A 22973-nucleotide genomic window follows, 5' to 3' on the forward strand; every position below is an offset into this window, starting at 1 on the left:
GTTTGGGGGCGTATCTGAGGACGGTAGGATATCAAGATGGCGGAAAAAAAAAGTTTGCGCTAAGAAAATGGCGCCTGGAAATACTGTTTACACACAATCTGGGTCGCAGCATTCACTTCACCTGCATCCTAATAAATAATGAAGACAATGAGCCAGCCAGTACTAAAGGGATGAAACTTTATAAAAAAGACATGAACCTTGTGAAATACATTTTAGAAAACAAAAAAACAAACAATTACAGAACCAGAGAACACACAATTGCGGGTAAAACGGGAACACAGAACAAAAGTATGGTTACATAAAAGTGCTGAATTAGATTGATGAGATAATTGCAGGTTAAATGGGAACACAGAACACAGAAAGAGGTAAATACAATTCTTGAAACAAACGGGAAAAGTTTAAATTCTTAAAACAGGAAAAGAGGAACACAGGGGAACACAAAACACAAACAAGTGCGGCAAACAATCTTCAACTACAACATACACTATAACACTATGAATAATAAAACTAAACTATTTACAGTGATTATTATTTACAGTTTATGGTTTGCATTTTTTACAGAAAATGCTATAATGCTCTTTCCACACTTGTGCCCCACACTGGCGACACAGCGCGTTTGTTTTGCGGTCAGCAGAATAATGGCACAGGCTGCAATTCTCTCTCTTAGATTTCGCTTCCGGGGGAGGCGGGACTGGACCGGGCTGGGTGTCCCTAAACGATTTCACCGCCGCTGCAGCAAAGGGCCCTCGAGGAAGACGCGTTCGCTGCAGAACAGTGGGAGCGATTAGGGCTTCGACTAGCTCTTGCAGGAATACCCTGCGCCTCCTTTTCGATCCTGTCCTCCATCAAGGATTGACCTCCCGCCACACGAAGTAGGCATCGTGCGCCGAAATGTCCAGCATATTGTAAAACGTTGCAAGGGGCCAGCGAGGGGTTTTCCTTCTGCACGAATAGTTGGAAATGAGCTGGTCCATGGTGTCAACCCCTGCCTTCGTTTTGTTGTAAAACATTATCATTTCTGGCTTTTTGTCTTGCCGTTGGCTTATATTTGGCTTGGTGTGGAACGTGCTCATTAGAATCACGTTTTTGTTTTTTTTTGGCATGTAAGACACCAGTGTGGTGCCTTGGGAAAATGCGAACTTTGAAGAGTGTACAAGCCTGCCCTTAGCTGCTAGCAGGGCAGGCGGCAGCTCTGGACGATTTCAGCGCACAGTGCCTACCATTGTCATGTTGCGCTTGAGGAGCTCCTGTCCCAGACTGAAGGAGGTGAAAAAATTATCAAGAGTGATGGTGTGCCCCCTCAGCCCCTCAGACAGTTCCAACACCACTTTTTTACCCACATCGACCTCCCGTGCCTCCCCCGGAGGCTTTCACGTGTACAGCTTCACTCGCCAGCAGTAGCTTGGCCTGGTGTCGCACAGCGCCCAGATTTTTTGTCCGTACCTCCCGGGCTTGCGAGGCATATATTGCCTGAAGGAGCAGCGTCCTGCAAGGACGCATTGGGGGAATATCAATTTGATGTCAAATGAAGCAATCGGATACAACGTACACATTTTTAGGTAACCCGTTACAATCTAACTCCTAACTACTCGGGCACAAATCATGAAAAAGGTAACTGGTCGAAATCAATGATACATTACGATTCATTGCTAATGAACATGAGATCTATATTTGAACAATAAACTTGAAGCAATGTATATATAATAACTGTAGATCGGTAATAAAAAATAACACATTTTACGTACCTTTGAATGGTACCAGGCGCTCGTCCACTGTCAAGTCGTACCAAGATTGTCGTACTTGCCAAGATTGTACATCGCCGGGAGATTTCCTGACCTCAGGTCCCAGATGTCTCTGATAAGTGCAAGCTTGTCACCCGTTCTTCTACTTGCCCACGATCCTTTGTCGTCAAACCTTAGGGTCACTGTCAGCTGCTCAAACCGCACCCTGCTCATGATCGCTGGGAAGATTGGTCTCCCAAATTTCGATTCCCAAAGGCTGGCGACGGACTCTCCTTTGGACTTGAATACGCCTGCTAGAATGCAGACGCCGATGAAGGCATCCAATTCAACAGTTGTCATGTCCACCCAGCTGCTAGTAAACCTCTTTCTGCCTTCTATATTTGTCATGCTGACAACGATGCTCTCTATTGATCTAGGCAGGAAAGCTTTGAAGGCAGATATAATGTCCCCTGCCTGTGACACGCACTGCCTCGTTGGTCCTGGAGGTGTCCTCAGGATGTGTCGTGCTGGCAGTCTACCTGCAGCACGATCTTCTGCTCTGGTTGTCCATGTTATTTCACTTTTGCGGGAGGGAAAGATCTCGTCCTCGGCGCAGATCTCTTCAACCTCCTGTGTTGTACTGCTGGGCTGTACACTATCCTCATCGGAGCTGCTGGTTTCCTCACCCGTAACGAAGTCGACGACCTCCTGAGCACTGTACCTTGCCATGATTGAATTCCAAGTAACCCTCTCCTCAGGGTTCGTGCCAGATAATAAGCACACACTTCTTTGTTTTGGAAACAGCTTGGCAACAAAGTAAGACCAATTACAGCAACGATCACCAAACTGTCATTGGTCACTCCCCCCCCCCCCCCCGACTCCCCTGGACATAAACACACACTTCTTTATTTTGGAAATGGCTTGGCAACAAGGTAGGACCAATTACAGCAACGATCATCAAACTGTCATTGGTCACCCCCCCCCCGCCCTTGTTTCCCCATTCGCAGTAATTTATGGCAGTAATTGCACTTGCGCAATTACTTAGAGTGTTATAAAAGCAAACCATATGAACATGTTTGCTCTAAAGAGATCCAAATTCATAAAAAAGTACAAGTCATTACATTTTTAATTTTTTATTTTTTTTTACATTGATTTAACAATAAATATTGTAATTACCGCTAGGTGTCACACTTACTTTGACCGGCTTTCCAGGCTCTATGTCGACATCCAGTGGTCAAAAAAAAGCATTACATTACACATAAGGGATGACTTTTTGCAGTAAAGACGACATTTTTTGTATTCGCAAATTAAAAAAAAATATATTAACAAAACTATTAAAATTGGGTCGTGAGGACCCACAGCAGAATCATAGTATCATATATCCCGCTCCTGCGCGTCAGAGGACGTCGCCGCCTACAGCGGCTCCCCCCCTTTCCTTGCCCTCACCAGGGTTCCCTTCAGCTCCCTCGTCCCCTTCCCTAGCTCCCCCTTCGACTTCCTCCTCGTCCCCCCTGTCGGTCCCTCGCCCTGCCTCCTTGGCCCCTCCGAGGTCCCCTCCGGCTCCGGCCTCCTGCGGCCCCTCTGGCTACCTCCCGTCGCCCACTGGGTCTCCCTCAGCCGACCCTGCATTCCCCCTCCTTCTCGCCCTACTCTCCTGCTTTCGCCCCTCCATTCTCGACTCCCCCTCCTGTCTTTGTCCCTTCGTTTTTTGCTCCTCGTCCCTCTGTTCCGCCCTTCTTTGCTCCTTGTTCCCCGGTGTTCCCTCCTTTCACTCCTGGCCCGTTTGTTCCACCTGTTCCCTCTCTGACCCCATTCCTGGTCTGTCTGTCCGCCTTCCCTGCCCTTTATCAACTCCTACGTCCTGTCGCTAGCCCTGTTTTGTGCCTTGGTCCTGTTTCCCGTCTCTCGTTGATTTTGTTCTTCTGTTCCAGGTCTCGTTTCCCTCGTCCCGTCCGTCGCCTCCTCCTAGGCGCTCCTTCTTTCATGCCCAGCTCATCCACTCCTCCTGTGTGCCACGCTCCCCTGATTACCCACGTGTTCTTTCCCGATTGTACCCAGCTGTGTCTAGTTACTTTGCTCAGTCCTGTGTATTTCAGTCCATGTCTTACCCGAGTCCTTTGTCTGTCATTGATGTTACCTGGTGTTTGTCGACCCGCATTCCCCAATAAACCCCCAGTTTGCCCTGTTTTCCGCCTGCCTGCCTGTTCCCCTCGCGCTGCCTGAGCGATCACCCCGTTCGGCACGTTGCGTGACACTGACACTAGTGCAAGAATGTTTTTGCATGAGGAACGTACTTATGTTTAAGATGTATTTCTGTTTTTGTAAAGGAAAACAAATGCTAATTGCAGTTTTCTGCAAACAAATATCTGAATTAGTTTTAGACACTTACATTGTACTCCTGGATGAGGTCTTCCTCCTTTTCACCCAAGTAATAGACCAAGCAACGGAGGACAACATCTCTTGTCTGTTCTATGTTTTGATGTGAGGTCTAAGGCACCAAAAGTGTAGAAATTAGTAATAGTACTCAATAATAATGAAGCAAATATCAATCAAATAATGATAAAAAATACCAACTAAAATACCTGCTGTATGGCACCCGTTTTCTTCTTCAAAATCTGTCCGAGTGCTCCTCCTTTGCAGGAAAATATTGTGAAAAGTTTAGGAGTGTAGTAATCCAACATCTTAATAAATGTTGTCTCAAGGTGCAGAGTAGTAATTCTCCTAAACTCTTCATTAATCTAAAAAATGAAACACACAAACACTGATTATAATTATGTTCAGTTGACAACCACATTATTGTCTGTGATGGTATTTAATGACAAAATATAAAATCCCTACCTGGAGAATGTCAAACAGAGCAGGCCAGTGATCTTTAAATTCTGCAAGTTGGGCACAATTCAACCACCTCATGTCTTCGGAGAGCAAGGGTTTTTGACATTTTTTCTTTCACCACAAGCTCCATTGTCATCTCAGAAGTTGCTGTTAAAATTATTATTCATAAGGAAAAGTAGTTATAAGGGTTTACATTTAATGTAATGTTTGTGGAATATTTTTATTACATATTTTTAATCACCAAAATCATGAAATTGGAATGGTTTAAGCCTAGAAACCCAATACTGCTAAACAAGTCTAAACATTTTTAAATATCGTTAAAGACTAATTTTAAATAAATTTGCATTATAGTAAATCTCAAATGTGTTCAAATAACTTCATTCAGGTCGAATTTTACATAGATTAATCAAGGAGAAAATGTAAATTGCTATATATATATCTTACTCTTTGTGGAGACTGATATTGCCTTAATGATTGCAAAGATGTTTGTATTCTTCAACTAGTCAAAAGCATGGTTATGTCCATATCAATTCCTGAAACGCAATCGTGTTGCTTCTATGGTGTTTGTGACTTGTTTAGTTTAAGAGGGCGCCTTCTAACGTCGAGGATGAATGAAAAAAAAATGCATATATTGCGTGAAATGATTAAACGCTAATTTAATATATCTTTACAATTTGAAGCGAATATATAAACACATCAACAGTCTTAAAAGTTAAGTATAATCATAGAAACTGCCCCATCTATCAAGCTCGATGCATGGCCATAATTATTTTTGCTTTAGCGACCAACATGTCCATATAGCCTCAGCACGTGCATGTGAGGAGTTATGTCTAATAAGCTCGAGCTCAGATTTTCACATCAAATAACATCGCATAATTGTAAACCTTTATTTTAAAAAGACCTGGTTGAACATAGTTACTGTTTCACATGCCAAAATGTCGTTCAGATTCAAAAATCAATGTAAAACAATTCCTGTACTATAGCGTGAATAAGCGGTGTCCTGAGGAGCTTATTTAAGAAATCAAAATAAAATGTAAAAAATAGTAAGGGGCTTAACTTACCTCTTAATATTTTACACTGATCGTCTGCTCCTTCAAAACGCCGTCTGACCACAGCCATTGTTGAGATTCAAATGAAGGTGACTCAATCAAACCCAGATAATTGGACCAATTCTCTTAAAATAAATATGAAGCCTTTTTTCCTCAAATTTTTAGCCTAAACGGTTCCTCAAATTAAGCCTAAAAATTGCACTCATTTCCTTAAAAAAATAGTTAAATTTTTTTTCTTGATTTTATTAGTGAAATGTTCTCAATATATTATAAGAAACACAGAAAACCTATTTTTTTAATTAAACATGCACATTATTTTTAATAATTACATCAATTTTTTAAATGAAAATTACAAGCTTCATGATTAATTTTTTACAGTGTAGGATATGGGCGGTCTTATTATTTCGAAACGTATAAAACGTGACATGTTCTTATCATATTAGCTTTATATTTATTTTTATATAACGCAAACGGAATGACAAGCGGTTTCGGGCGAGAACGGCGTATTTACTTTTCATTTCAAATAAAACGCGGGGTTGCCAACTTCGGCTAGCTGGCTGGAGTGAGATTTTTAGTTCGAGTTGTCCAGCACACGTATGTAACAGTTCGTACCTTGTAAATAGTCTGCTTTTGTATTTAACCGTGTAAATTGGACGTAATTTTAGGTTTATAATGGTATAATACAGTAAGATTGCCGTAATATTTCCTGCGTGAGTCTGAAAGCGTATCATGCCAGATGCTTAAGATCTGGCAACCATGAAACGTACTACTTTTTTTTGTTTCACCTGATTTATATAACATATAACATTACTTTATACAGTTGTTAAAAAAGCGGAAACTTCAACGAACATGAAATCACCTGAAAGAGAGGTGTTTTGGCTCTATATACTCATAAAATTGTTGCCTTGGGGTAATTATTTTGATGTTGAAAATGTTCAAATAGAATGGGTTGCAATTCCTGCTACCGTTGAGAGGTATGTTTTCAATGTTTGGATTTTTTTTTTCTTGATAATGGGTATAAATCCCTTATTGGTCTTTTTCTTTGAACATATTTGAGAATTTCAGGTGAAACATTTAACAGCGAACAGTAGCAAATAAAAATATTGCCAATATTTTATTTTAATATTTTTATTTTAATATTCAGAGAGAGCAGGCCAGGTGGCACTATAGCCTGTGCACTTTTTCTTTATTTTTGCATTAATGGCATTACTGATTTTAGTTTCCAGGTGAATGAACATGTTTATGTTTCAAATAAGAGTGAAATCTTTGTCACTGTGCACTGCACAGTCAGACCTTAACACCGTTCCTTAACATTGGTTTAATTTCATTTTGGTGAACATAATGACTTTCAGAAATCGAAGGGAAACTTTAAACATTATTCTTTGTACTTTTCATTTTAGTCGACTAAATCAACTGGTTTACTCAACTGTAATCTTATGAAATTTAGATGACCAAAACAAGACTATAACTAAAATATTTTAGATGACCAAATTATCACTGAAACTAAATTACATTTTAGTTAAAAGACTATAACTAAAACTAAATAAAAATTTGTCAAAATTAACACTGGTTCGTATTAAGTGGATAACTTTTGCCAAGCGATACATTTTATTGACCGGGGGAGGGGGGGCGCCACAAGAATTAATACCATACAGGAGAATGCTCGGTATGCCATATGCCCTGTATATGTATATCCTGTAGCTGCAGTGAGTATATTAGCATTATTGTTCATATGTGTACTGCCACTATAACAAGTACGTGTATATATGTGACAGTAAAACTTTCTGGGCATCTACATTGATAAAACTTAGGTGATAGTACTGTTTTGTTATTAAGTACAATTATTAGATTGAACCGGCTTATGTATTTGCTCTTTAAGAGGTTTTTACTGTTGTCTGGTGTTCTGTAGTGCAACCTGTCTGACCGATACCTTTTTCTCCTCTCAGCACTAGGAGAATGGACAAAGCAGTGGATTGGACAGATGACAAGTACAGGGCAGCTTGGAATAAGTGGGATGAGGTGATTGATTGGGGAGATGAAGGGTCTTCACCCACAACACCTCCCTCTGTCCAGGCTGGCACCAGCACTGGAGATGTGGATGCTGGGGTGGAACATCACCAGCAGCCAGTATTCAAACGTATGTATTTCAGAGCTTTTTTTTTTTTACATGAATTGGAGTCTGATCATAATTGAAGTTTACAAAATTGGTCGGCACTATGAAAATGATTCTCACTGATTGAATAACAGCAGAATAGTTGCTGTAATTATATTACAATGTACAATGAAGAGAAATGTTTCTGTGCAACAGGCCAGCAAAAGAAACTGGTTTTGAGGATGAGACTCCATCTGTGTGTCCAGCCTCAGCCTCAACAAGCCGTGCAGAAAGTAAATGACAGGGAGGAAGAAGCCGCAGTTCTGTGTAACATGTCATCTTGGAGGGAACCTGTTACTCAGGAACACAGGGAGTCCAAAAGGCATAAGGACCGGTTCTACCTGCCTGGATATGAGACTCACCACTGGCCTAGAGAAAAAATACTGGTCACGACAGCCACCAAAGACAGTCACTGATGAAAATATCATCCTGGGCTTCTGCAATGGCCTGATGGCTTTTTCACTGTCGTGAAAATTATGAATTTTAAGACTATTTATTATGTAATAAAAATTTCAAGCTAATGCTGTCTCAGCCAAATTCTGTCCTCTATGTCCATCAATAATGCAATGAAAAAGAAAATATATCTCAGTAGATACTGACTGTATTGAATTGCACTGGGATAGTGAATCCCTGGGAGAAAGTTAGATGTAGGCAGGGTTTCATCTGTTCTGTTATATAATCATGTGTGACAAATTGCAGTAATGGAAAAAAATAATCCTATTAGAATCTTACATACCTGGATCATGTCCCCCCTTAGTCTCCTTTGCTCAAGGCTGAATAGATTCAGCTCAGCTAACCTCTCCTCATAAGACATTCCTCTAAGACCAGGAATCATTCTTGTAGCCCGACGTTGAACCCTTTCAAAGGCAGCAATGTCCTTTTTAAGGTAAGCTGGATTTATGAATTTAACAATATTGTGCATTTAAAACACACAAATAGTTCAAATCAGCAGTTATGGTTTTAACGGTAAGGTGACCAAACCTGCACACAATATTCTAGGTGGGCTCATACCAAGGAATTGTATAATCTAAATATCACCTCCCTTGACCTAAACTACACACAGCTAAAGATGTAACCCAATATCCTACTGGCCTTTTTAATTGCTTCCCCACATTTGTGAGAGTGGGACATGGCAGCATCAACATACACACCAAGGGTAGTCTACCATTTTGTCTTAGATTATAGCTTCCATTACTTTTCGAGAAGCCTATAGTTTGATGGATTACTTCTATCCTTTTCAATATGGGTGTTATATTAGCATGCTTCCAATCAGAAGGTACCACAACAACAGATACAGATTTATGAAATTATTAAAGGTCGACAAATAATATCCCTCATCTCTTTTAAAACTATAGGTAAGATGCTGTTATGATATCCTGTCTAGGGTTGGAGTGTAACAGTATTCACGGGAAAGGGGAATGGGATAAAGGGACAAACAGGGTGAGGGCAACAAGGGAACACCAGTGGACAAAGGGATATTTTTTGTATTTTTATTCATACACAATACTGACACTAGGAACTAAAACTGGGCCGTCACTGGATCTTCCAACAGGACCATGATCCTAAGCACATGTCCAAATCAACACAAAAATAGTTAGCTGACTATAGAATGAAGCTTCTGCCATGGTCATCTCAGTCCCCTGACCTGAACCTCCCTGGGATCAGTGAAAGACTACAACCACTTCCTATACAACGACTTCCTACAGTGGTGGCCAGGAGCACCAGTGCAAGGGATGAGCACCCCAGGAGTCGGGCAGCGTGCCTTCCTGGGGCAACCCGATGGATCCAGCACAATCCCCTCATGACTCCACCCGGAAGAGTGAGCGGACACAATCCACTCACCTACAGTAGAGGGGAGCTTCTCCAACTGCGGTCGTCTATCACCTCAAGGCCAGCAGTTGCTCTTCCTCCGGAGTTTCGCCTAAGGAAAAGAGGTAGGCGAAGAGGTGTACGCTCCAAGCTGAGGAGGAGACCCTTCAGACCACCGCTACTCCCCATCATACTGGCTAATGTATGTTCACTCCAGAATAAAATGGACTTATTGCATGCCAAGTGTCAGGTGGAGCGGTATCACCTGTGTTATTGCCCTGACTGAAACCTGGCTTGATGACACCATCTCAGACTCTGAGGTTAGTTTCTCTAATTTTATGATCTGGCAGACTGACAGGACGTCTCAGTCAGGTAAGAAGTGGGCTGGTAGGGTCTGCATCTTTGTCAACGAGCGGTGGTACACGAATATTAAAGTACACCGCATTGTTTGTACACCTGACAGAGATGCTGATTCTATCTGTACGCCCCTTCTACCTTCCGTGGGAATTCCCTACTGTAGTAATTAGCTGTGTCTACATTCCACCAAGCGCCAACACCAAGGCAGCGGCGGAGCTAGTGTGTGAGGACGCCACCTCCATGGCGGCAAGATGTCGCGACGCCCCAGAGTTACTGCGAGTGATTTTAACAACTGTAATGTCAACGCTGTTTTGCCATCTTTTTATCAGTATGTGGATATTCCCACTAGGAAGCTTAATACTCTGGACTTATGGTACAGTAACATCTCTGACGCCTTCATCGCGCGTGTACATCCTCCACTTGGCCACAATGACCACAATGTTGTCTTCCTGCTACCTCACTGCAAACCAGAACTGAAGCGCATTAAACCGCATGTGCACCTGGCCACCCTCTGGTCGGAGGAGGCAATTGAACGACTATAAGGTTCACTTGCATGTACAGATTGGGACATTTTCCAGGGTGATCAAAACCATAAAGTTTCTGTAATTACAGACTACATCAAGTTTTGTATTTATTCCACTATTCCCACCAGAACTGTCTGGAGATATCCTACCTACAAACCCAGTATCACTTCCCATGTTAAGCACAGCTTGAAGGAAAACACAAAGCATTTCTATCCAAGGACTGGTCTTCTGTCCAGTCACTCAGTAGACAAGTAAAGAATGAGATAATCAATGCCAAACTCAAATATAAGAATAGACTGGAGCAAGAGTTCAGTACAATGAACACCAAACAGGCCTTTTGGTTACACACTGGTCAAATACCTTACCATGACCTTCATCCCATAGGCACTGATCTTACAACTTTTGCTGACTCCTTAAACTCCTTCTATACAATGTTCGATAAGCAGGACTACTCTGCTGTCTGTGAGGAGCTGCTCAATGGCCTTCCCTCTGATGATCCTACAAACCCTCCCTTTACTGTAGAGGATGTGAGGCAGCAGCTAAGCAGATGCAAAGCTGGCAAGGCCGCCGGGCCTGATCGTGTACCAGCTAAAGTTTTGAAGCTATTCGCCACAGAACAAGCTCCCATCCTCCATTCCATCTTCTGGAACTCGTATAGATTGGTGACCATTCCTGCAATTTGGAAAACTTCTACCATCGTCCCGGGTGCTAAGAAACTTCGTCCCTCTGAGCTAAATCATTACCGGCCAGTAGCACTCACATCGATAATAATGAAATGCCTAAAGAAAATTATACTCCATATCATCCAGCCAGCTGTCAGACCGCAGCTGGACTCAGACCAGTTTGCCTCCTGGGTGAAGAGCGGAACAGAGGATACTGTAGTATGTCTCCTCCACTCCCTTCTCCAACACCTTGAATCTCCAGGCACCTTCGCTACTGTCCTCTTCATTAACTCCAGTTCCGCTTTTATTATCATTCAACGCCACCAGATGATCAAGAAGCTTCTTCAATTGAACATATCCCCATCTCTCATCCGTTGGGTCCATAATTTCCTCAGCAATAGACCACAGATTGTAAGGATAGGCACAGCCAAATCAGCAACTGTGATCAACAACACTGGATGCCCTCAAGGGTGTGTCCTCAGCCCCTTCCTCTTTACACTCTATACCAATGACTGCATTAGCCCCTCACCTATCACCACCTACTACAAGTATTCTGATGATAGTGCTATACTGGGTCTGTAATTACTGTAATAATTATAATTGAATTACTGACAGTAATTCAATTATAGCCTATCAACATTCTGTTTCACATATCATACAATGGTGCTCCGACAACTTCCTGGAACTGAACGTGGACAAGGCAAAAGAACTGGTCATTCATACTTTACACACATCACCATCAGAATGGACTCCTACCTAATTTACAATAAAACGGCTGAACAGGTTGAACACTTCAAATATCTTGGACTCACATTAGACAAGAAAGGCAGGTCACCCACAAAAGAATTATCCCAGGGACAGGGGCAGACCGTACGTGGCATAACACTGAGCTAACACGCACTGATACCCTGCTATAGATAGATTTTGCTACTTGGGGGGTGGCGAGTGAAAAGTTCTAAACTTTTGTGGCAATTTCTCTCTAAATTAAATAAGTTACAGATTTTCATGCATATAACATTTGATGTTATGTGAATTGATAATGAGATGCAACAAATACAGGGGTGGCATGGTGGTGCAGTGACATGTGTGTGGAGTTGGCATGTTCTCCCCATGTCGTCGTGGGGTTTCCTCCGGGTACTCCGGTTTCCCCCCACAGTCCAAAAACATGCTGAGGCTTACTGGACTTGTTAAATTGCCCGTAGGTGTACATGTGAGCATGAATAGTGTGTGAGTGTGCCCTGCGATGGGCTGGCCCCCCATCTTGGGTTATTCCCTGCCTCGTGCCCGTTGCTTCCGGGATAGGCTCCAGACCCCCCGTGACCCAGTAGGATAAGTGGTTTGGAAAATGGATGGATGGATGCAACAAATACCAGTTACCATGTTCAGAAGGTCAAGAGCACTCACCCTACCCTTTGTTTGCATTAAGTGGATAACATTTGCTAGGTGATACTGTATGACCAGGGGAGGCGATTGATGGATGTATTATGTGACATTAAAATGTTCTGGGCATCTACTTTGATAATACTTGGGTAATAGTACCATGTTTTGTTATTTAATATAAATACTTGACTGAACCAGCTTATGTATTTGGTCTTTAAGAGGTTTTTACTGTTGTCTGGTGTGCTGTCGTATAACCTGTCTGACAGAAAGCTGTTTGTCCTCTCAGCACTAGGCGAATGGAAAAAGCCGTGAGCTGGGCTGATGACGAGTACTGGGCAGCCTGGGATAAATGGGATGAGGTGATCGAATGGGGAGAAGAAGGATCTTCACCTAAAACACCTTCCTCCAACCAGGCTGGCACTGGTAATGGAGACATGGATGCTGGGGCGGTGAAGGAATATTATCAGAATAAAAAGAAAAAGTCAGACTTTAATCAGAAGTCAGAATTCAAACATATGTATTTCAGACCTTTTTTCTTCTGAGTTGGAGTTAATTGAAAACACAACTATGTAACACTATGTAAATGATTCTCACTGACTGAACAACATTGAAATAATTGCTATAATCATGTTACAGTTTACTATAAAGAGAAATGTTTCTGTGCAACAGGTCAGCAAAAGAAATGGGTGTGCAGAGGCCTAACAGTGATGATACGTAAAGACCACCATCCTCAGCCTCAGCAAGTGGTACATCAACGTCAAGCGGATGACAGTGAACAGCAAACCCCAGTTCTGCCAACCATAGTTACCCCATCAGCTTGGAGGGAATCAGTGGCTGAGGAGATGAGGAGATCCACTGGGCGGAAGGACCCATTCTCTGTGCCTGAGTACGAGATCCACCACTGGTCCGGAGTGAGATACTGGTCACGACAGCCAGAGAAGACATCTGTAAATGAAAAATCCATTCTGGACCTTTGTAATGCCCTGCAGTCGTTTACTCTCTCTTGAGGGGGAGCATTATAGATTTCTAAGGCTATCAGGATGTCCAACACCCAGAACTGTATTTAAACCTTTAAAATTATAAAATAAATTCAGTCTGATATTGTGTCTGCCAAATAGTGTCATCAATTTGCATCATAAATAAAACACTTAGCTGATGGTGGACCTAAATTTTCCAAATAAACCAGGAATCATACGAATCATGTCAGTGCACTTTGTACTGAATTGCACTAGTATAGTGATGTATGCAGGGTTTCATCTATTCCCTTACATAGTCATGTGTGACGTATTGCTGTAATGCATTTTTTTTTTTAAAACTTCCCATTCATTTGTGTTCCTGCCACTCTATAGCTAAGTACAAACATTAAAAGCCAAAGGCATAGCGGAAACTCGATGAACGCATTTGACCGAGATCCATGGATGGATGTCATCTTCTCCTGGACTGTGAGTGTTAATATCTCGGCCCCAAGATGCATTTTACCATAGATTACACAGATCCATTCATGTCACTTTTGCAGGCTTGCTTATAATTTGCTGAGCTTCCATTGTGAGTCAAGTGTCCCGGTCATAAGCTCAGGTCTGCCGGTTGCCCCACTGGCCAAACGCCCACGGCCCTGACTTTCTGAGCTGGATATCGTGGTTTTAAGTCCCATCTGGGGTGATTCTTTTTTACTTTTCCCAGCTGCCTTCTACTTTGTGAAATAATTAATATTGCAATAAGTTTCATCTTCATTTTCAATTAATCAAACTGTACGAAAACTATATTTGCAGCAATTACAGCTTTGCAGTCCTTTGCCATTAGAGCTGTCCGTTTATGACAATATTAGGGGAAATTTCAATCCTGCCATTCCCAGAGGTGGGACTGGCTTGGTATTTTCTCAGACCTCATGGTGAAGCTGGTCTCACATGAGCTTGATAGGCTGGAGATGTGATGATTCTGTAGGCCAATCAAGCAGGACAGTTCTCTGGATTCCTCATCTTTCACCAGTGTGCTTTGAATCAGCCTTGCTGCTTGATAGAAGTGCTGACCACAGGGGGTGGCATGAGTTGTAAAACAGAGCGGTAACCTTGCTGGTTCATTGCACCTTGTACTCTGTGTAAATCACCCACCTTACCAGCACCAAAGCAGTCCCATACCGTTTTACTCCCTCTGCCATGCTAGGCAGAAGCATGGCAGCTATTCTTTTAAGTTGCGCTTCTAAGGCCAGCATACAAGTTGTATTTTCCCTGTTGAAAAAAACACTGGTAGAGATGGCACAACGAGGCACTGAAGGTTTGAGCCTTTTTAACCATTGTATTGAAAACTGGTTCACTACTCGAAGACAGTGTACATGGGTGACATATCGTGGTGAAAGTACCACTCCTGACTATATATATACATTTATGAATTGTTTGACTGTGTGTGTGTGCAAACTGACAGACTGGGAAAATGAATTCAGAAGTTTTGTCTTGCTAAAAGTAAATTCTTTTTTAGAGAAAATTAGTCACAAACGAAAACAAAAGAAACTGATGGATTTTTCTCTCTTTTCTATTAAGAGAAGCAATAATAAAAGCAGACTTAGTTATTGAATTTATATAAAGAATAACAAACTATCTGCCATTCTTTACAGTCCCCTTTGCCAAGTTTGATGCCCTTTCTTGTTAATGACCATCATGAGCCTGGTATCAGTTCACACACGCACACACACACACACACACACACACACACACACTCACTCACAAGCAGGTAGGACAACCTCCCAGATGCCGCTCTGAGAAGTGTAATGTTTGTGATCATGGTTAATCTTATGCTACATTAAGGCCCCGTAGTTAACGATGGGGATTAAATCAGGCGATGAAGACAGCCAGGTTACAATTTCATCACCTTCCAAGCTGGTTTTAAGATGTGTCTGTGCCTATTCTTGAAGTTTCAACTCGTGAGCCTTTCATGCTGTTCATAGATCCTCTTACTGTGGTCCTCAGTGAATGGAACATTTCTAATTGTAATTGATTTCTGTTGGAAGCAAAACAGGCAGTTCATAGTGAAAAGGTTGTGCAGTTACAGGAAGGCACAAGCACAATGTATTTTGTTGAACTTACATTATTGGTTATGTCTTTGGTGTAGTGACCTTAAAGGAAGAAATGTTACAGGTAAGGCGTGTCTTTTATAGAATACAGTGCTGCTGCAGGAAGAAGAATACATAAGTAATGGGGGGATGTTGCGTTCAGTTAGTAATTGTTCTGTTTTCTATATTACTGCATGTCACAAGAGGGTGCTGTGAGTAAGGCTGTTTGATTCTACTTCAATTCCTATTCCAAGTGTCAAGAATGGATAGTTTTCCAGATTATCAATTTCAAAAACTTGAATATGAGAGAAAAAAGTCTTTGTAAAATTTAGAGGTATATAATACTATGAATGACAAGGGCTCTTAATACTTTTCATTTAATTTTATTAACTCTATCTTTTGCTGGAAAGTATACCTTTTAAATTATATACATAACAGTACAACTGCATTATTTGTGTCTTGTATGCCCACTCCATACAAAGTAAAAGGATAGGGCGGCTGCTTCATTAATAGTTTCTTATTGATACTTTACAATTCCGTTCTATTGCCCAACTCCCAGAGGACCATACAGTTTTATTACAACATAGTAGTCTACCGAAATGTCGATACTAATCATACATTTGAGTGACATAACTAAATAGATATATGTTGACACACAGACACAGAAAAAACAAACTTCCTCTATGTGAAAATGACACGAGACACACGTCCTCAATGTTAAAATATCCATGATTGTAAAAACTGACCATCGTTGCTAATGTTATTTCTCAGGTCTCAAAATTACTTCGTTTAATGTCAATTTAATTGAAAAAAAATCATAGAAAAAGGCAAGCTTATTTGGCGACGTTTAGTAACCGACTAGCTGGTTAATGAGGACTAAACCTGTACCTGGCTTTCCTGTCAGCTCCTCGGGGATGGCTAATCTTCAAATTGTATTACAAATACTACAGCTTTATTTTGTGTAAAATATCTCCAAACTACTGAATACTACGTTAAAGGTGACATTTTTAAACTGATTCGCTTCTTTCGCCTCACTCTCCTCGTTTTATGTGACGGGTGGGCGTGGTTGATCTAGCCGGCTCCCGATTGGCGGGTATTCGGTAGCTCCTGTGTCATGTGACGGGTAGTAGCGTAGACAGCATCGCCATAGATTTGAAAGCCTGGATGCCTCGTTGGGCGATACGCCATATTGGCGCGGCGATTGTGAAATAGAAGACTGATATCTCTTAGTGAACCGACTATTTTCGAAACTGCAACAACATGAGGAATGTTAAAACTAGAAAACAGGGAATCACATTTCACAGGTAAAAAACCTGCGGTATGGTCCAATAAAATGTATATTTCCCGAAGTTCGCTCGATGCATATATAACATGTTTACTAGCCTGTGACACTGACGGGATACTAGCATGTAGCTCCCCGGTAACACGCAGACAAGAAGTTTGTTTTAAATACAGGGAAATCCTTTATTTCTTCGTTGCTCGATTCGTCCCGTGAAAGCTGGTAATAAAACAACAATCAAACTCATGCTAATCTTATTGAACAGATGTCGCTAAATTAACATAGCCAACTAGCAGGTTACATTAGCTAAATATTACGAACATTAGACCACATACCTCGCTGGCAGCTTATTACCAAAGGAACTAATTCTTCACTTCCTAGTTTCAGCTTCCTCCACGACGCATTTGCAGAACAAATCTTAAACATTAACGTCATACAGCAGCTTAGAATAACACCTTTATCACCGTTACAGTGAAGAATTTGTTTTCTCGCCGTTCCCTCACAAAATTATATCCTACCGGAAGTTACTCCCAACAAATGTTCCGCTCCAATACTCCATACAAACTAGGCATACCACATGTGCATACAAACAAATACCAAAAACGAATAAATAACCAAAAAAGGTAGCCTGTATATTCAAAATATAATTCATGCTATCAAAGTAACTGATGACAGTTATAGTAGCATGATTAGTTTTTATTGACAATACTATCAGCAGTACTACATTAATTTGGGGGGGGGGGGGGCAGTAGTGGTGGGCTTGTTTATTTATTCTACATAATTGTAAGATATAAATGCGTTAATTGGTAAAGAAGTTATGGCCAAAAGATCTTTCCATCTACACCCTGATATGTTGCTTGTTTATGTCTAATTACCGCTCCAAGATGGTGGCACTGCTGACACGTTGTGGAAAAGCGAGATGAGGCATCTAGGCTTTCAAATTCATGAGCACCACCATGTACTTCGTTTAAATGGGAGGTTCACCCCAAAACTATAAAAAGATATTTTAGAGGGGCCTTAATGCTATCTATTCATCAAAGTTCTGCTGGGAGTTGTTCAGGTTTGGAAATATCAGTCGTAGAAATGTCGGGCTTCTTTCGAAGTACACTACTCGTATCACTGTGCATTAGACACAAGCACGAGCTCCCTGGCGATATCTGCTGCGCAGTAATGTTATTGGTGTGTGGAGTTGGGTAGAAATAGTTTGTACATTAAACTGCTCGCTACGACGTCTGTGGATCTTCTTAACCTGTTCCTGATTTCTGGTAAGAAATATTGCTGTTGAATTTTTCAAATGCGTTGTTCTGGTGCTTTAATCACCTCAGAAAGAATGTCATTCACTCTCATATTCGAGAGAAGACCTACATTCCTATGACCGATATCCCAAAAACTAGGCATCTCCCAGCAGATCAACCTAGATGGATAGATAGCACTAAAGCCCCTCTAAAACGCATCCCTTAAGTTTAATAGTGAACTGCCTTTTTTAGTTTGTGTTTTAGTGTTGAGCAGTTGCACCGTTGCATTAATACAATTATGTGAGACTTCAACATCGTAATTTTCATCCCAAGTGTGACGGTGGTTAATAAAGCCATATAGATAACATTTTCGGCACCAATCATACTCCTACAATAATGAAGTATTTTAGTAACAAGCACCCCAAGAAAGTCTGTTTTTTGGTTTATGTGCACTTTTGAGGACCACCCTGGTAGATTACAGGTGTGCCAGGCGCTCCACCTCCTTTGAGTTATTTCACAGTAATCTTCAGTAAATTAATTTCTATTTATATGGCACTGTTTTAACCACAGGGTTTACAAAGTGTTTTATATACGTTTAAAGGTATTAAGCATACACATGGAAGGAAAATAACATAATCAGCATTAAAAAGTAGATGACTTTATTGCATTCATAAAATAATAAAACAGCTGATCATTGTAGATCATTATTTGCAATGTGAAAAGGATGCATTTTCAGCCTGGTTTTCAAAGCACTAAGACATTCAGTAGTTTTCAGGTGTTCTGGGATAGTTTTCCAGAGTTTGGGACCATAGTGACTTAAAGCTGACTCCTCCCTCCTCAGCCGCATTTTAGGAATAATCAGTAAATTTATCTCTGATGATCTGAGAGATCTGCCTGGGACAGACAAGACCATGTAAACATTTACAAACTAGCCAGAGATCTTTAAAATTAATCCTAAGAGCGCCAGGCTGACAGGTTCATTTCATGTAAATATTATTCACTAATGCCCAGTTATATAACACAAAGCTATTTAACATTCACACTTCAGCAGTCATTGTAGAACTAGTAAACTGTGCTTAAGGTTTTGCTGACTATATTGTTTGTTTTTGCATTAAGGTACCAGTGCAAACAGTCTGGATTTTCAGCTGTGCCTCCTGGAAGGCCTGAACAGATGGAACCAGCATCCCTGTCAGTGAAGACTGCCTCACTTGTGAGCCACTCAGGTGACCTTGTGCAGTCTGTAAACACCTAAAGGTTTTTGAGAGGAAGCTGGTGCCCAGTTTTCAGCCCCCTGCATAATATAGTGGTGAGTTAAATTACTGTAATATTTAATCTTTTTATTTCTGTGAAATAATCACTGTTATTTATGCAATATCAGGGTGTATAAAAATTCTTAAAATGTCTTCAATTTGAGCTTAAATTTCAGTTTGCTAGATCTTAATCTTTTGAGGTCATAAATGTCCTCAAACACTTTCACTTTTCGCGATTTTGGTTACCCATGGCCCAAACATATTAAATGGAAAATTCCAGAAAGTTTTAAATTGGACACCATTCTGAGAACCATGATAAAATTTCGCACCGTCCAGCCTTCAATCATCCGTTTGTCTATCGTATCCACTACGCAACCTGCCCATTAGTCACTTAGTAGACGTCCCTGCTGTCAGACTGCTGCCTCGTTTATCGGTGTCATACTGTCGGCGTATGTCAATGCTTGTGTTCAAGTAGCTGCCTTTTTTTTTAAATAAAAGACTTTATTTTAAAATACAATACTTATGAAGAAGTGTGGGAACAGTGCAATAAGATATTTTTAGAGAGAGACCATATTCACATAACATTTGTTATGTTGTTGTCAATCTCTTATTTACCAAATTTATAAACCTTATCATAGCTTTGTATGTATATGGCGGTACTGTGATCAGCATTGTTACCTCACACCTCTAGGTCTTCGGTTTGAGTCTCAGCCATGGCTCCATGTTTGTGGCATTTGCTTGCTCTCCCTGTGTCGTCGTGGGGTTTCTTCTGGGTCCCCCGGTTTACCCCCACAGTCCAAAAATATGCTGAGGCTAATTGGAGTAACCAAGTTGCCCATAGGGTGTGCTTGTGTGAAGGAAAGTTGTGTGCAGGGAGGACGAGATTTTCTTGTGTCTTTTGAGGAAACTAGTGAAAGAAAAAGGCAAATATACTGGATCTAGTTCTATAGAAGCTTATCCAGTACTTTCAAAAACCATTGTTACGTCAAAAAGAGCTTTACATGTAACCATCTACTATCAGTTAAATAACTATTGGGGTTTTCAGGAGTGTGGGTTAGCAGTATTTCAGAATAAGCAAAATTTATGTAATGAGTATGGCAGCAACTGATTAAGGTCCTCACAATGTAATAATTAGAATTTCACACACACATACACTGTGGTGCAAAAACAGCCAAAGACAGGGTATGAAGGCGGCAAAGTTTTTCTATTTGGTTATTTCATGCATCAAATGAGCCGGGACACCGTGCCCACAGACAAGAAGTGACAAAAATTCTTTTTTTGCGCTGCTCCTTTATTCTTCTGCTTCATGTTCGTCATTGTATGTAATAAGAAAGAAGGACCACAGTTACTGTCTTCTCTGTGTGCAACCAAACAGAACACATCAGAAGCAGTTCTAATTATCGGTGTGACCTTCCTCCTGGTCGCTGCCAAGCAGCCCCTGCCTCTCACACAGACAGACAGTACTTTGTAACACAGATTTCATACCTTGTGATCATAGCAAGTATTTTCTAAGTAGGCAATACATTTTCCACTGTAAAAATACATATTTTGCACTACACCACACACACACACACACAATTCTGTATTTGCTGGGACTCTCCATTCATTTCTATGGGAAATATCCAGCGAAGATAAAGGATAGAAGTCGGGATTATTAATAGACACACATCTGGTCAGGTAAAATTGTATTACTGCATGTACTATATGATAATCTATACCACAAGTGTGTCTGCTGGAGGGTGGCATGAGTAAAAGGTGTCCTATAGTTGTGTTCTGGGCAGACAGCAACTCTGGACATAACGGACTGTTTTTCCAGGTCCCTTGAATTCTGTTATAATGGGATTTACTCTGTGTGTGCCAAAGAAAACACAGTTGTCACTTCAGTCAACCAGTTAAAAAAACATTTTTTTTTTATAAAAGAAGAAAAGGATGCTTACTGTCCTATACTGGTGCCAAACCTGAGGATGATCTGAGGTGCTGCTCTGTAAGAGACATGGAGCGATACACCTGAAGAAGCAGCAGATCTCGTATTGCGGAATTGGAAAGCAGTAGTACAGAAAGGGACAGTACTGAAGTAGGTGTGAGACCTCTGTTGAGGTTTCGGAAGTGGAATTTGCAGAGGAAGAGACTGATATTACCAAAGATGTGCAGATGTGCTGGTAGTGAAAAGCACTGGATGGACATGGTCCAGGCAGGATTACAGCACAGTACTCAATGAAAACCTCTCTGCGGCCAACCAGGCTCTGCATTCGGCAAGCCAAAGATATCCTGTGCACATTCCAACTTTTTCCAAATTTGCTGAACAAGGTTGCAAGATAGGTAGAAATTTATTGTGGAAGACTAACATGCACTGCTACACAAAAATTTAGCTACCTGGCAAGGGAAAACAAATTCTAAACTTTTGTGCTAATTCCTCTCAAAATGAATAGACAATGGATGTATATATGTAACATTAAAACATTCTAGGCATTTACATTGATAAATGTAATTATCATATGATAGTACTGTTTTGTTATTAAATACAATTATTAGATTGAACTGGCTTATGTATTTGCTCTTTAAGAGGTTTTTACTGTTGTCTGGTGTTCTGTAGTGCAACCTGTCTGACGATACCTTTTTCTCCTCTTAGCACTAGGAGAATGGAGAAAGCAGTGGATTGGACAGATGACAAGTACTGGGCAGCCTGGGATAAGTGGGATGAGGTGATTGATTGGGGAGATGAAGGGTCTTCACCCACAACACCTCCCTCTGTCCAGGCTGGCACCAGCACTGGAGATGTGGATGTTGGGGTGGAACATCATCAGCAGCCAGTATTCAAACGTATGTATTTCAGAGCTTTTTTTAACATGAGTTGGAGACAGTCTGATGTTAATTGGAGTTTAAAAAATTGGTCGGCACTATGAAAATTATTCTCACTGACTGAATAACAGCAGAATAGTTGCTGTAATCATATTTCAATGTACAATAAAGAGAAATGTTTCTGTGCAACAGGCCAGCAAAATAAACTGGTTTTGAGGATGAGACTCCATCTGTGTGTCCAGCCTCAGCCTCAACAAGCGGCGCAGAACGTAAATGACGGAGGAAGAAGCCGCAGTTCTGTGTAACATGTCATCTTGGAGGGAACCTATTACTCAGGAACACAGGGAGTCCAACAGGCATAAGGACCCATTCTACCTGCCTGAACATGAGACCCACCACTGGCCTAGACAGAGATACTGGTCGCGACAGCCACCAAAGACCTCCATAGATGAAAACATCATCCTGGGCTTCTGTAATGACCTGCAGTCTTTTTCGCTGTCATGACAATTATGGATTTTTAAACTGTATTTATTATAAAATTAAAATTTCAAGCAAATATTGTCTCAGCCAAATTATGTCCTCTGTGTCCATCAAAAATGCAATGAAAAAGAAAATATATCAAGCATCTCAGTAGATACTGACTGTATTGAATTTCACTGGGATAGTGAATCCCTGGGAGAAAGTGAGATGTAGGTAGAATTTCATCTATTCTGTTATATAATCATTTGTGACATATTGCAGTAATGGAAAATAAATAAACCTATTAGAATCTTGCATACCTGGATCATGTCTCCTTTGCTCGAGGCTGAATAGATTCAGCTCAGCTAACTTCTCCTCATAAAACATTCCCCTAAGACCAGGAATCATTCTTGTAGCCCTAC

The 22973-nt window shown here is 41.1% G+C and overlaps 1 protein-coding gene and 2 long non-coding RNA genes across 4 annotated transcripts; 1 reads left to right on the forward strand and 2 right to left on the reverse strand.

The window, feature by feature from the left end:
- Window positions 1-1570: 1570 nt before the first annotated feature.
- LOC125723866 (uncharacterized) lies at window positions 1571-2557 on the reverse strand. The gene has a single exon (XM_049000710.1). It carries the CDS (start codon window positions 2448-2450, stop codon window positions 1776-1778), a length of 675 nt encoding a protein of 224 aa, XP_048856667.1. The 5' UTR covers window positions 2451-2557; the 3' UTR covers window positions 1571-1775.
- A 1497-nt stretch (window positions 2558-4054) lies between these two features.
- On the reverse strand, window positions 4055-5785 carry LOC125723880 (uncharacterized). Of its 2 annotated transcripts, none has more exons than XR_007387008.1 (4): window positions 5615-5785; window positions 4560-4700; window positions 4304-4459; window positions 4055-4209 (listed from the first exon to the last, which is right to left on the reverse strand). It is a non-coding gene; the product is annotated as an uncharacterized LOC125723880 (long non-coding RNA). The 2 variants fall into 2 exon arrangements; XR_007387009.1 differs by lacking the exon at window positions 5615-5785 and adding an exon at window positions 4998-5279.
- Window positions 5786-16694: 10909 nt separating this feature from the next.
- On the forward strand, window positions 16695-22648 carry LOC125723876 (uncharacterized). The gene is made up of 4 exons (XR_007387004.1): window positions 16695-16833; window positions 19160-19349; window positions 21923-22113; window positions 22285-22648. It is a non-coding gene; the product is annotated as an uncharacterized LOC125723876 (long non-coding RNA).
- Window positions 22649-22973: the final 325 nt, after the last annotated feature.

This window comes from Brienomyrus brachyistius, unplaced genomic scaffold (assembly GCF_023856365.1).
Source record: "Brienomyrus brachyistius isolate T26 unplaced genomic scaffold, BBRACH_0.4 scaffold52, whole genome shotgun sequence".
Classification (NCBI taxonomy): domain Eukaryota; kingdom Metazoa; phylum Chordata; class Actinopteri; order Osteoglossiformes; family Mormyridae; genus Brienomyrus; species Brienomyrus brachyistius.

Coding starts and splice junctions, on each gene's coding strand:
- LOC125723866 (XM_049000710.1), bottom strand. CDS start 2,450: ATGGCAAGGTACAGTGCTCAGGAGGTCGTCGACTTCGTTACGGGTGAG.